The 14,400-nt window shown below is 38.7% G+C and overlaps 2 protein-coding genes across 3 annotated transcripts in view; one reads left to right on the top strand and one right to left on the bottom strand.

The window, feature by feature from the left end:
* Ctnna3 (catenin alpha 3) overlaps positions 1-14,400 on the top strand; it is a 1,347,523-nt gene that overhangs the window by 375,438 nt on the left and 957,685 nt on the right. The window lies entirely within an intron of this gene.
* The window catches only part of Lrrtm3 (leucine rich repeat transmembrane neuronal 3), a 175,128-nt gene that overhangs the window by 299 nt on the left and 160,429 nt on the right, over positions 1-14,400 (bottom strand). Inside the window, exon 3 of one of the 2 annotated variants that reach the window (XR_005974591.1) lies at positions 5,100-5,649. Coding sequence is in view for 1 of the 2 variants with exons in the window: in XM_041655199.1 (XP_041511133.1) it covers positions 5,440-5,649 (210 nt within the window). In the remaining variant the exon portion in view is untranslated. Of the gene's footprint in view, positions 1-752; positions 5,650-14,400 lie in introns of those variants that run through there. The other variant, XM_041655199.1, reaches the window with a different exon arrangement.

Here is a 14,400-nt window from a genome sequence, read left to right as displayed (position 1 = left end):
CATTGTTTTCTGGCTTCATAGAATTTTTCACATTAATCCAGATTAAAATCAGTAAGTGGAACTGACTGTAAGGGATCCCTGTGCAGACCGACTTAGAAGCTGGACACAACTCTTTGTTATGTCTGATCAGACCCTAAGATGGCACCGTACAACATTTCCTGTGTCGTGATACAGGAGTTGAATCATGATTACACATACACATGGGGTCAGTTTCCTACAGATAAATTAGCAGATAGGGTTTCAGAGTAGAAAACAAAAAGGGTTTACTGCAAGGATCCTTTATTGCAGGGTCTCCTGTGCACTTAAAATGTAATTTGATTTATACACATACAAAAATCTTATTTATCTTTGTAGGAAGACAGATATATGAAACCAAATCTATAAATATATAAGGGAGAAGAGGAAAGAATTCTAGAGTTGGGTAAGTTGAGAACTGGTGCTCTCAGTGTCCTTATAGAATGACAGCCAACTGTAGACCTTATAAAATGTGAACTTAACTCTGATTTAAAAAATTAAATATAGATGCTTTTTGACTTCATAGTAGAATCTAGTGCAATTCCCAGATCACATTAAAAATAACCTATCAGCCTTCTGGTGTTTGTTTGCTATTAAATTTTCCCAATGTTTTCTCCCACTATATTTTTCAAGCCAAAGCATGGTTGCTGGTGGCTAGCCTACTTCACCCTTGTGATGATATCACAGTCTTTAAGGCATCAAATCCTGGATCATTTGTTATTGGCATCCCAACTTAGGAGTAGTGTAGTGAGTTCATATGGTAATGGGTGAAGTTGGAACCTTTAACGGTTATGACAGTTTATCTGAATTCTCACTGCAAAGCAAACCTATCAGGAACTTAAGCCTGTTCTGATTGTTTGTATCAATATGAGCAGTTCCTCCAGGCTATGATATGGACTGTGGCAAAAACTCAGTTGGTAAAGCATCAGATGTACAAGTCTGAGCACCCATGTAAGAGGGCTAGGTGTGATGGTGGGAATGCAGAGCAGAGCAGATCCCTGGGGGTTTGGTGGCTAACCAATCCAGTGTCCTTGGCTTCTCCTAGGTCCTAGGGACTGACTTTGTCCCTAATCCCAGATGGACAGCTGCTGAAGAATAGCATCCAAGGTTGATCTCTGGCTTCCACGTGCGCGTGTGTGCACACACATACAAGCACACATACTCACACGCCCCTACACAAGCACACATCTACAATGTTACTAGATTTACTCTGAGAACTGCTTGACACCTGCCAGGCTCCCTGCGTCTCCCCAGTCATGTGCTGCTTGTCCAAACATCTGACTTTCCTCCTTCCAGCTTATTAACAGTTCCTACCAGCTCTCTGTTTTCATACTTTCTGTTCTTATTTTTGGCATTTAGTTTGAGAGATGGTATCTGTCCTCCAGTCAGGAATAGTTAAAACCAAGTGTATTTTTATTCCCCTAAACAGTTTATTTTAGAAAATAACTCTGCAAATAAATTTACAATTTCCAAGCAGTTTGTGTAAGCAGACAGATCTAAGTTCAAACTGGGTTATGTTTGTCTTGAGTGTTAAATTTGGCTTATATTGCCTTCTAAAATATAATTTGTATTAAAAGTCTTGCTGGTTTTATGAGATTTCTAGGACATTCAGGAGGGGACAGAGATGGAGACGATAAACCCCAAAATATTCACAGACTGTCATATCTTTTAGTATATGTGTCTATTTAAATAACTGATGTTTTATCTTTATTATGAGAGTTCTTTTAAAAAAAAATCATGACTTAAAAAAATCTTCCCAAAACACAAAATGAAAGAGAAAATGTCTTCCTTGTTAACTCTGAGTCAAACATGTACTCAGTTGAAAGTACTATCAGCTCTGCATTATGGATTTTTGCAACCACTAGCGATCTCACTGTGGGGTGGTTCCTCTTTTCACCCTCCTGATTTCCCTTTGCACTCTGGGGTCTTCTTGTCTCACATCTTGGCGTGCTGATCTACACATTCACAAATGACCTTGTATATTAAGAAACGTGTGGCTTGCGGTGCTTCTGAACAAAGGACCATCACGAGCAAGCCTAGATCCTACTCCCTGGGCTCACATGGTGTACAGACGTCTGAGATGAATTAGAACTTGCTAAATGACATGTCTAATTTCTTTTGTCTGTTATCTCTGGGAGTTCTGTGGCTCTGGCCAGAGAGAGGGAGCTTTTCGCATAATGGAAAAAACAACCTCTGGGCTCTGAGAGCTCTCAGCTCTGTGTCCTTGGATGCGTCTCAACTTATGGGGCATGAGTGTGTCTTCACAGGGTTCTTTAGGATGGCAGAATGAGACAAGTCACAAGATTTGTAAACCTTAGAACCCTGTCTGGCTTTACCGTATGTTTCAGCTGCTGCTGCTGTGGTAACTGTGATGGGTCAGACTCTAGTTTGCAACCCAACGACCAGACAAACAGCTTTTTCTAGTTGTTTAGTTAGGTGAGCAGCAGCCGCGGAGGGCGCACAGGGGTCAGGCAGGTGGTTAGAGGGAGACATGGGCAAAGAGTAACTCTGACAAAGAGAAGTTACACATACAAGTTTTTGATACCAATTAGAAAATTTCATATGTGTGATAAAGATTCAATTCTATTATTCTACCTCCTGTTCCAGCAGAATTTAACACCAGCTACCTCCACCCCTGACAAGGCAGAACAACACAAAAATGACATAACCTGATGTTTTTTTCTTGTTTAAAGACCTTTTGGGCATAATGCCAAATGTTAAATATCTCCGCAGTCTTCGTTTGCTGGCTTCTTACTGTAGCTGAAGGCATGGGGTGCTCCCTGCTACAGTTCCAAGATGATTGCTCCCATTGGTAGTTCACCAGAGAGAAAGTGAAAACCTTTAGTAACATCTGATAGAGGGAGCAAAAGTGTACTTATAGGAGTGTTTTCTGGTAGGTTGACCTAGCTCTAATTGAGGGCCCCACACGTGTATATGGGCAGCAAAAGCTGGACTCAGAACATTGTGTGTGTGTGTGTAAGGGCTTTGGGGATGCAGGCAAGGATAGATCTAGGAGAGCTGGGGATGTGTTGGGGGGGTGAATATGATCAAAATACACTGTATGCACAGATGAGATTCTCAAAGAATTTGCAAAAATGATATATTAAAATGTTTAAAGAAAGTGCTTTGCATCAGGAAATGAAGGGTATACATTTGTAAGGCTCCTTTGGAGTCTTAAGGTTCTTTTTTTTTTTCTTTTTTAAATTATTTGTCAACTTGTGAAGCATCTGGGAAAAGTTTGAAGGTGCTTAGTTTTACAAATTAATGCTTTTTTTGGATCCTTGGGAGAATGACTTCTAATGAAAAAGTTGCAAATAACATTTTGGTTTATATAATAAAATTCCATTTGATTCCAGACTCACAAAGAATAGATTTGTAACCCAGTTTAAATTTTGTTCAGAGCGAAATCTCAGTGTAAGGGATCAAGAACAATCAGGAAATACATTGCAAAGAAACAAGAAACTGGAAAACAATTAAGATTCAAATTAGACTTAAATAACAAAAATATTGAATAGTAAATAACTTATGCAAAATATGTTACAAAATCTGGGATGCTAAATATTTGACACAAGTACCGTGACATTTGTAGTTACATTAAAATTGATGGTTGCTTCTTCTTTTATTTTGCTTCCCCCCTCTTTTTTCCAGCAGATAATTGTTTATAATTTTGAAATTCTTCCTTCCTAGTGTTGTTCTTAAATTTGCTGTAATCAGTCTGTGTGAAACTGTGTGCATACAGAAAGTATTTCTTAAGAGGAGGTAAAAAATTAAGTTTAACAACGTTTTTCACTCCCTGTTTTTCTCTACCATTTTTGATTGGTTTGACCTCTGTTAGACTGATGCTTTTGTCCTTTACTTCTGATGTCATGAATATTGTTAAACCATGAAAAACAATGCTTCTCTTCACATAACAGTGATTGACACTTGCAGTTTTATATCCAAACATTCAAAACTATGTGATTATCATGGACAAACTAATATTTCCAACAATAACCTGTCAGGTAGACTAGAGATAGAAGTTGTCATTTCAGCTGTGGAAAATTCAGGTTTTCTTAATTTGATTTTAATTTAAAACGCAATCATGTAACCAATATGTGATTTAGATTGATGTCTAACATCACTTGCTAATTGTTTTGGATAATTTGTAGCTAAATCCCCAAATGAACAGCATGAACAAGGGAACTGTAGACTGTTACAGTCTATTCTGTAGTGAGTTTTCTCCACTAAGCACATCTATACTGAAAGAACTAGATTTTTAATGTTCTTTCTTGGGTGTGGTACACAATAAGAAAAATTCTGTATTTTTCCTTTGAAATATTCCCCAAATATAGTTTTACCTTCTAAATGAAAACTTGCCTTAAGAACCAGGCACGGTTTGAAATGACTTGTGGTTATTTTTAGATAAAACCACTTTGGGTTAATTAAGAGAAAAAAATTGCTACTGTACAATTATACCGTGTCCTCCCACCTTGGTCTGACAAGAAGGAGATGTAACGGAAGTTTTCTTTGTCACTGTAGCTGCCCTTTGAAGTGTATCAAAGTCTGTTGCTGTGGTTACGACCTTTGTTTCTATTGATGTTTGGTCCATGCTTTCCCCTACCCTTAACAATGGCTACTCAAAAGAATGAAATAATGAGTCATTCATTCGGAAATACTTTGTTAAAATATCCCTCTTTATCATTACATTTCACTGCTTAGAAACTAGGCTGTAATTCAAGGCAACAGTTAAGTCTTAGAACTGTTAAAAAAAAATCTGATTTTTTTCATTTATAAGAAAGACCTGTCTATGTAATTGAAGAACCTCTTACACGTCTGAACAATTAAAACCTTTTTTGGTTAATGTATTATTTCTGGAACAAGAAGATAAAATTCTATGCAGTAAGCGTGATAATGATAAAAATCGTGCATTGTTCGCACAGCACAGGTTTTAGAGTCAAGGTTTCTGGGCACAAACGCAGTAACAAAACAGCCCCTACAAAACCGAGTAACTCTCAAGAACACAAGAAATAATGTTTGTTAATTTAAAATTTTAGAAACGGAAAGGTGTAAAGTAAAGCATAATTAAATTATGGTACTGTACATACCAGTTGTTCCTAGAATTGAAATTTTATAATATGAAAAAATACATTAGCGCTGTACAATTTTTACACATAGGTAGGATGAGTTTTGGAAAAAAATGTTTTTTTTTCAGGGCCATTCTCTGTCAAAGTCAAAAAAATACTGCACAACTTAGCTAGTTACAAAGTATAGACTTGAAACAATTCATGTCTTCATTTATTTCATGAACCAATCTTGGAATTTTGTTTATTTGAACAGGGAACTTTTTGTTTTGCTTTGATTTTGAGAGTTGCAATGAACAAAATTTCCTCTCTCTGTGGTTGAGGTTACAGTTTGGTAGCAAGTCTGGGCGACCGCTTGGCTCGGTCAAGCCAGCTGTGGTTTATGGTCACTGATGCGGCCAGCTGATGTGATTGTGCTCAAGTCCAGCTCAGTCTCTAGGTGGCTTTCCATCGTGTCTTCCTGTGCGTTCGTTTCAAAGGACTTATGGGAGAGAAGTTCATGATGGACCCCACAGTAACTTATTGTGGGCTGGTCGTATGCCAGAAAGGTGGACACATTCATTGATAAAGGTATCTGGGGAAAAAAATGACATGAGAAAAGTCAGTTATCAAAAGACAGGCAAGCATCCAGGGCAAGACTTGGAGACTGTGAAGTGTGGATCTGCCTATGCTTTGTGCTTGTTTCTGTGGCTCGGCGGTCCCCACAGTGTCCTGCTCCTGTCCCCCGTTTTCACAGCAATGAATTTCTCAGGCTTGAAGGCCTGAGAGCTGCTTGAGTCTTAAGTAGAACCTGCAGGTAAACAGTAGCTTCCATGGTTCTAAAAATGATAAAATTTATCTTCACCGTAAAGCCAAGAAAATGGTTTTCTCTTAACTAGCCTGAAATGTTGTCAAACTAAGTAAAGTATTATTTGGTTACTTATGCAATTAGGGTTCAGTAGAAAAGTGATCCCATATCTTCGCTATGAATCAGCACCACAACCACCCCGACTTCTTCACCCGCCTGTCCCATTGTCCTGCAGGTTTCTAATGTAGTGGATTCTGATTTCTTACCAGTTTCCCGGTGATGAGGGTGCAGTTACTTCTCACACCTTGCTTTGAGGAGTGTTTTAGAAGAGAACCGTCAAGTCCTCCAGGCTATGTTTACTCATAATCCCTTAATTCTATTTCATTAAGATTGGTCCTTGAAATGTTCAGCTCTATGGTTTGTCTTCCTATCTAAAAGAGCACGAGAATGACCGGAACAAAAGAGACAGATAACTCCCATAAAGGTCTACCCAGCTGCAAAGCATGAAGCTACTTTGAAGGGCTAGGGGTCCAGCTGGGGAAAGGGCTTCTCTACTAATCAAAGACAGCAAAAAGCTGTGAGGCCAACAGACACACCTACAAAGATTATGGACAGAAGGGACACAGGTTAGAGACTACAGCAGTCTCAGGTACAGTCAGATGCCCAAGTCTAGAGGACATTTCTGCTTATATTCTTGGTGAGACAAAAAGTTTCAGAAGCACTGAGGAACTTTTAGCCTCGATCTTACTTTGTCTGCTGTGGTACAGACACTGTTTAAGGGTCCTCCAAAGCTTAAGGCGATGACAGTCACACTGTGATGTACTGAGATGGTAGGAACAACCTGGCTCATGATTAGAGCTGGGCTTTCCGGGAACTGAGTAGAGTTAGTCAGTCATTAGAGTACGCTTCTGGATGTTGAGTCCTGTGGCTTTATATAGGGAGAGACAGAGATGCAGCAGAGGGAGCCTTAAAGGGACACACACAGTCCCTGACTCTTACATTTGAAGGTCTCTACTTGACCAGCAAGAAGGCTATTGGCACATGAAGCTTCGAGACTTTTTACCTCTGGAACCCTTAGTCCAGATTAAACACCTTTATTTGTAACTCAATCATCTCCCAGTGTTGTGTTACTGGCTCAGAAAACAGACCACTATAATTGCTCATTCACGTTGCTGAATTTCTTTGAATGACAACTTGTAGCATTCTTGTTTGACAGATGGATAAAATGTCTGTGCGTACGTATCGCACTAAATGCCGCTCTGGCCTCAGCTGAGATTAGAGCACGAAGCCACGTGAGATAGAATGCCGAGTCTTTATTACCTGCTTCTTTACTTTCTGCCTTCTCCTTTCCGGGAACACAACTGCCTCCACCTTCTCCAGCCCTGACCTCTCAACTCACATTTGTCTCTCCTTTCATAAAAAGTGCTGTTTCCTTATTTCCTCTTTCAGTACAAATATTCTTTTCTTTGAGATCATTTATGCTGAGTATTTCAATGTGTCAAATGTCTACGTCTCAGTCCTGGAGATAGAGGTATGATCTACTTCACCCAGTGAAACTCCTGTGCAGTCTTTCCTAGCTTTATGGAATTCTGAAATTTGGAACATGAAATTATATGGCACGTGAATGAAATGCAAACAGAAGTGGCCTATGGAAGGCCACACAGAAGATGCATAGCAGTAAAATAGGATACTCATATCTAAAGGCTTCTCTCTCTTATAAATGAGTTAGCTCTGATAACTAAAATGCTATCGTGCAAAAATAGTTGTGCAGCAAGAATATATTTAAGCTATCGGAGAGAAAAGCTTAGAATCATTATTAGGTACATAGATTCACATGAACTTCTGGGAAATGAGGACTGGGTGATGAGCTGCGGTCACAGTCTGCAGGACTGCAGTTGTTATTCGCCATAGAAATGCATCCTGTGCTGTTGACAAGAAACCTCCTGGTTCACGTGGAGTTAAGTCCACTGTGAAGAATCTGGGAGGCCCATGGGTAAATTCTGGTACACAATATGCCATCATATACTTATAATCTGTGTGTTTTTATGCACACACACATTTTCCTGCTGCGTGTAGTATCTAGAGGCTACTGGTCTCTAGAAGGCAAAAATCTTACTTTGAATCATAGCAATTAGGTGGCTAACTCTGATTACATATTTAAAAATCCTAAGTTTTTCTTATTGTTGAGTATTTATTATTTGATAAATCTTATACGTGGATAATGTTTCAATGTCAGGACATATTTGCATTTAACATTTCCGAATTTGGGAGAGTTCTTAAAAGATGTTTATATTTTTCCTCTACAACCAAAAGTAGATCTTAAGGTTAATGAAATCTTATTATCACAAGAAAGACATAGAAAGATTATAGCAGGGAGGAAAATCTTATAGCTTACCATCTGGCAATATGTCACAGATATTCTTTTCAGGTTGACTTAAATGGTTTTGAAAATAGAAGAGTTAGTATTGGGTATACATATATATGTGTGTGTGTGTTTATACATATATATGCATTAAATAAGTATATATTTACATGCATTTGTATAGATGTAGATATGCACAATATATACTTATATACATATATTCATGATCTAGTAGCTAAAACTAGTGCTTCAAAATCATTTAAATGAAAGTCTGACAAATAAATTGTAAAGATACATTGGGTTAGATAACTGTAACATATTTGTGTTGCCAATGTAGGGTATATACACATATCTACAGATGTATATAAATATAGTATTAATATACATATGTATATGTATTTAGTAACAAAGGTTTTCAACTTGAGTTCAAGTAAACTTTTCCTGAATTATAAAAAATTTTCCCTGGCCTTTTTATTGGCAAGGTAAGATAATTTTTTTTAAAAAAAATTATATCAGTGTGTTAAATTTATTTGTTTCTAAATTTCTTATTCATAAACATTTCATACATATATGAATAACATGTGTCTTCTCTATTGACTGATCAGATAGGCAAAGATACCTTGAGCCCTGTTCATATGTGAGGTACCCAATGTTATTGAACAGATGAAGTGATTCAGGAACTTAGTAAAGTCACTGATTTTCTTTTTAGTTTTACAAATTGCATTAACTTTCAAGTCTTCAGATACTTACTGTAATTTTTAATTAAAGCATATTTTCTTTTTTTATACGTGTGTAGTGTGTATCCATGGGTATTTGTGTATGAATATTTATGTAATTTTGCATGTGTGGAGGTATGTATTGTGTGAAAGTGCATATGAAGTCCCAAAGTTGCCATCAAGAACCCTCTTTGGTTGCTCTTCTTTCTTATTCATTGAGTCAGGGTCTCTCAATCAAACCCAGAGCTTGCTGATGAAGCCTTGCTCTGGGGATCCTCTGTGTCTACCTTCAGAGGCTGGAAACTATGCCCACCCAACACTTATGTGGATTTGGGGGATTGAAAGTATCCTAACTATTGAGACATTTCCCTAGATATTTACTTTAAATGTGATTGCCAACCTGTAGCCATGTTTTTTCCTTATCACTTATAATATGAAAATTATTTTTTCTGATTCCCCATGAAAAGTACTACACATATTTTTGATGGATTTCCTTCTTCATACCAACATCATAAGATGCACTGAATACTTCATTGATGTGTGATACTAGATCCTTAAATGAATCAAAGAGGGAAAGCCAGATGCAAACAGTATAACATGCTCACACTTCAAGTAATAATACCAGACTCAATACTTCCATATGTAGTACTGTGTATATTGGGTTTTTACCAGAAAGAGTGTTTGTCTTTACCTTCTCATGATGAGTCAGTTGCCTGTGAACACAGCAGATCGGAGTAGAAGGGAGCCTGATTCTTTTGTTCAAAGGATCTAAAATACCAGCATGTAAAAACTGCATCGACTTTTGATGTCAGGTAGAATGCTGGATGCAGAGGTTTAGGCAACTACTGGGGCTCCAGCCATCTGTTCTGACTTTGTATTCCATCAGTGGGACGGATTCTTGTACTGCAGTGTGGCTGATGGTTGAGTGGTGATGGAGAAACCACCAGCTGGCATTAAACAAACATATACTGGGAGGGTCAGAAGCAACGTATACCAACCCCATCTGCTACCAAGTACAGCCGGGAGGCGTCTGCAGTTCCTTCACAGGCTTGTCAAGTGTGACCTTTTCCTTTTCTGTTTTCAGATTGACCTGTGTGCCTCCTACCTCACCTTCCCTCTTTTTTTCCTCCCTTTCTCCTTCCTCTCTATCTCTTATTTTCTGTCCTTCACTCCCTCTCCTTTTCCGTCTGGGTCTTCTGATATGCCCCCCCCCAGGGGGCTTCAGGTATTCAGTAGTGAAGTGCTGGTAAGTAAGAAAATAAACAGAATTTCCCTGGTTCCCAAGTAGCTAGTGGAAATGGTTCTAGGAAGGGCAACAGGTCATTTAACTTTAATAAGTTCTCCAGAACTCCAGCTAGACTTTCCACAGAATCTTCTCTAAAACATTGAGATTCTTCCTACCCTGTCTTTGAGAGAACAGGTTCTTTCACTATGTTTTTACCGATAAGACTCTCAATTATGATTACTTCAAGTTTCCTTTAATCCCTTAGGTCACTGTTTTCTAAGTGAAGTGGTTATTATTGGGATATAATTCGTGGAGATTCAGGTATATGAAAACTTGCTTTCATAAAGAACCCGAATTAAGGAATCATGAAGTGCTATTCTAACAAAGAGCTCTGTTTAGTTACTTAGGCGATTTCCCTTAGGGAAAAAAATACTTTAATTCCAATAAGTTAGTGTTATTTTGACATCAGTGCTATTTGCCTTAGAAGTGGTTTTTCCAGTAACTATGTTAACATCAATAATATATGCTGTTTACATAAAAGATTTATAGTCAAAGCTACCAGTAATTAGTGCTCTTCCCCCAGTCACATCTAATATTTAATCCTATATTTATAAAAGAAAATCACAACTCTTAAAGTTTCTGAGTTGCGATGAAGAACTCATTGTGACTTTATATTCTCTGTGTGAGTTCTGCTTAAGAAGGTATGCTCATATAGATATGCACATGCGTTCATCCAGTTCTAATTAGAAGCATTCCTGCACGTTCTATGTGATCACAAGTGTTGTTTTGGGCCCCCAATATATGAAAAACAGGACGTGGCAGTTCATCACTTAAAAAGAATTAAAAGCCTCTTTTCCTCTGTGCAAACTGAACGGTGAGAACTGCTTTCCTGTTAAGTGCATCTAAGCGGAGTTTTTAGAAAATATAAATATTCTAGTCTAATCATGTTGGTGCAGAATTCCTACACTATTAGTGTAGTTCACAAGGGAAACTCTTCGGGTTTTCCATGGTCACAAGCTTTCTGCCTGGAACCCTTCCCCTCCAGGTTGTTGTAGCTATGGCCCTTGGGGGCTTTGGCCACTACTGTCTGTGTACGGTGAAGGTGGCAGACACTTCATGAAGGGTCCTCTGAGATGTTCCCTTTCTCCCTCTGCAGTCCCACTATCTCAATTTTAGGTTGGAATTCAGAGGCCAGTAGTCTTACTTTTGTTTGTTCACCTACAAATCTACATGTTATAGATTTTTTAAAATTGATTTTATTTCTTACTATTTTAAGACAAAAAGACAGGCTTTGTGACTCCTCCCTTCTCTTTCTCCCTATTTTCCTCCTCTTTTCCCCATCACCTCCATTGTCCCTCCCTCCCTCCCTCCCTCCCTCCCTCCCTCCCTCCCTTCTTTCCTTCCCTCCCTCCCTCCCTCCCTCCCTTCTTTCCTTCTTTCCCTCCCTCCCTCCCTCCCTCCCTCCCTCCCTCCCCTCCCTCCTCCACAGTCTTTATTCCAGGCTTATCTTGAACCCCTGATCCTTCCACTGCAACCTCTCAATTGCTAAGGTTCCAGGAAAGCATCTACTACATCTGACTGATACATGTCTCTAAATTTGTCTCCTCTAGTGACACTCAAATCTTTGACTGCAGACATGGCTTCCCTCCAGGGGCCCCGGTTTCTACCAGGAGTGTTATGTCAACACCCTTTCCCCATCCAGCTCAGCTCCCATTCCTATTCCAGATGTCCCCTGGCTTTTCACTTCTTTTAGACAAAATTGTTGGGAACTGTGAACCCTCAGACCCTGAATTTTCTATGACAGAAATGTGAATACAATTAAACACTTAAAATCCATTTCTACAGCTAACTAAATATAAGCAACGTATAATCAGCAAATGTTTTCTTTTACAGCGTTTTCTTTTACAGCGTTTTCTTTCAAGAGAATCCTATTAGAAACATTTTTTCTTTATTTGGGGACAGATGTAGAATTTGAAATATATATCATCCTGGGAAATTAACTTCCTTAAGTATACTACTTTATAGAAAGATAGCAACACGTGCATGTGTATCATGATACTCCCTGTAAAGTTCTTAAGGAGGCTGTAGCTTAAAATTTACACATGTCGATAATGCTACTGACCACTTTGACACCTGTGCTTTTGTTACATTTAGCTGATTCTCTTGGTTAGGTCCCAGGCCTTGCTATGGTATCTGCAACATTGTTTGCAAATTCCTCAGCAGCGGTTGCTCCACACCTATAAAGCATGGTCTTTGTGGACAGGTTAGAAGTTTTGTTTATAGTTAAAATAGATTGATCCCTCTGTGACTTATCTGAATAGTATTAAAACTTGACTTCCCACTGGTTCACTTCTTAGCTTCACAAAGTGTTTCACTAATCATTATTTTGGTTTCTAAATGTTGAGGAAGCTGATAAAATCTCAGTGCTGTAGGAGGAAAGTTCTGTGAGCCAGTATCTCGCTGCAGCTTGGGTTTCCAGCTGAGTGTCAGTGTGCTGGTTATTTCTCTATTTAATTTCTTTTGAGTGCTGCAGTAGTTTCTCCTTTGATCACAGCCATAGGCATTTGCTCCAATTCTTTTTTTTTATTTTTTAATTGATTTTTATTGACCTCTACATTTTTCTCTGCTCCCCTTCCTGCTTCTCCTCTCCTCATCAACCCTCCCCCAAGGTCCCTATGCTCCCAATTTAATCAGGAGATATTGTCTTTTTCTACTTCCTATATAGATTAGATCTATATATGTTTCTTTTAGGGTTCTCATTGTTATCTAAATTCTCTGGGATTGTGATTTGTGGGCTGATTTTCTTTGCTTTATGTTTAAAAAACACTTATGAGTGAGTGCATGTGATAATTGTCTTTATGTGTCTGGGTTACCTCATTCAAAATGATGTTTTCTAGCTCTATCCATATGCCTGCAAAATTCAAGATGTTATTTTTTGCTGCTGTGTAGTACTCCATTGTTTAAATGTACCACATTTTCCTTATCCATTCTTTGGTGGAGGGGAATTTCGGTTGTTTTCAAGCTCTGGCTATGACAAACAAAGCTGCTATGAACATAGCTGAGCACATGTCCTTGTGGTACAATTGATCATCCTTTGGATATATACCCAAAAGTGGTATTACTGAGTCTTAAGGAAGGTTGTTTCCTAATTTTCTGAGAAATCGCCACACTGACATCCAAAGTGACTGTACCAGCTTGCATTCCCACCAGCAATGCAGAAGTGGTCCTTTTGGCAACTACCAGGGCACTTGAACACAATCTTCACCATGATTCATTGAACATTTAGTATGTGCCAGATTATCATGTTTTGTGCTGATCTTAGGTTATCGATTTTAAGTCCTACAAAGCTGTTGGCATTTCAAAACAAATATAATCATCCCCATTTTACAGTTGAGAGAACTAAGACTTAGATTAAATCATTAGCCTGGAACTGTTCTCCTGGCGAGTTGCCGAAGTGATTACCTGACTACTTAATGGCTACATTTCACCGTCTACTTACCATGCTCGATCTTGCTCAGCCTTACATGCTAGAGAGCTGATCATAGTATGTCCAACACTATTTACCAGGACTTCCATGCAGCCTTCTTATCTGCAGTGGTGTGAGCACTGGGGCCTCCTATGCTACCCCATAGTTTTGTGTTATTGTTTCACACTCAGGGTCCTCAGAAGAAAAAAGAGAATTTATCATGGGTTCATGTGAGGAGACAGACATGGCTTTAACAAAGCTGTCCTGTGCTTCAGACTAGAAGGGGCAGTATTGATGTTGGAGAAGCTTTAGAATTGAGATAGAAATCTCCAAAAGACTCCTGTGTTCATGTATGTTAAGATCGCTCAGGGAAATTGGGGAGGACTTCAAAGTTAAAATTCTGTGTTGAGATGGGGTTCAGTACATGTTCTACCAATTGTGTTTTTAGTATCTCCAGACTTCTGCTCCTAATTACATTTGAGCACTAATGCTTGTGTCTTTGCACTTGTGTGCATGCACATAACTGCTTGTGTAAATAAAGGTCAGAGGTCAACTATATATTTTGTTTTTTTGGGTGCCACACATCTCATTTTTGAAACAGCATCTCTCACTGACAGGGGAATCACCAAACAGCCTGGGCCGGTTGGCTAAGGAGCCCCAGGAATCTGCCGTCTCTGCATCTCTAGCTCTAGGATTTTAAGAGTTCTCCTATGCCTGACTTTTAAAATGTGTATTAGATAGGTTTATCTGTGCTCAGAGGACAGAAACT

This window comes from Microtus oregoni, unplaced genomic scaffold (genome assembly GCF_018167655.1).
Source record: "Microtus oregoni isolate MIOR12 unplaced genomic scaffold, Mior012 000007F_ref0000211, whole genome shotgun sequence".
NCBI lineage: Eukaryota > Metazoa > Chordata > Mammalia > Rodentia > Cricetidae > Microtus > Microtus oregoni.
This window is presented reverse-complemented; position numbering and strand designations above follow the sequence as displayed.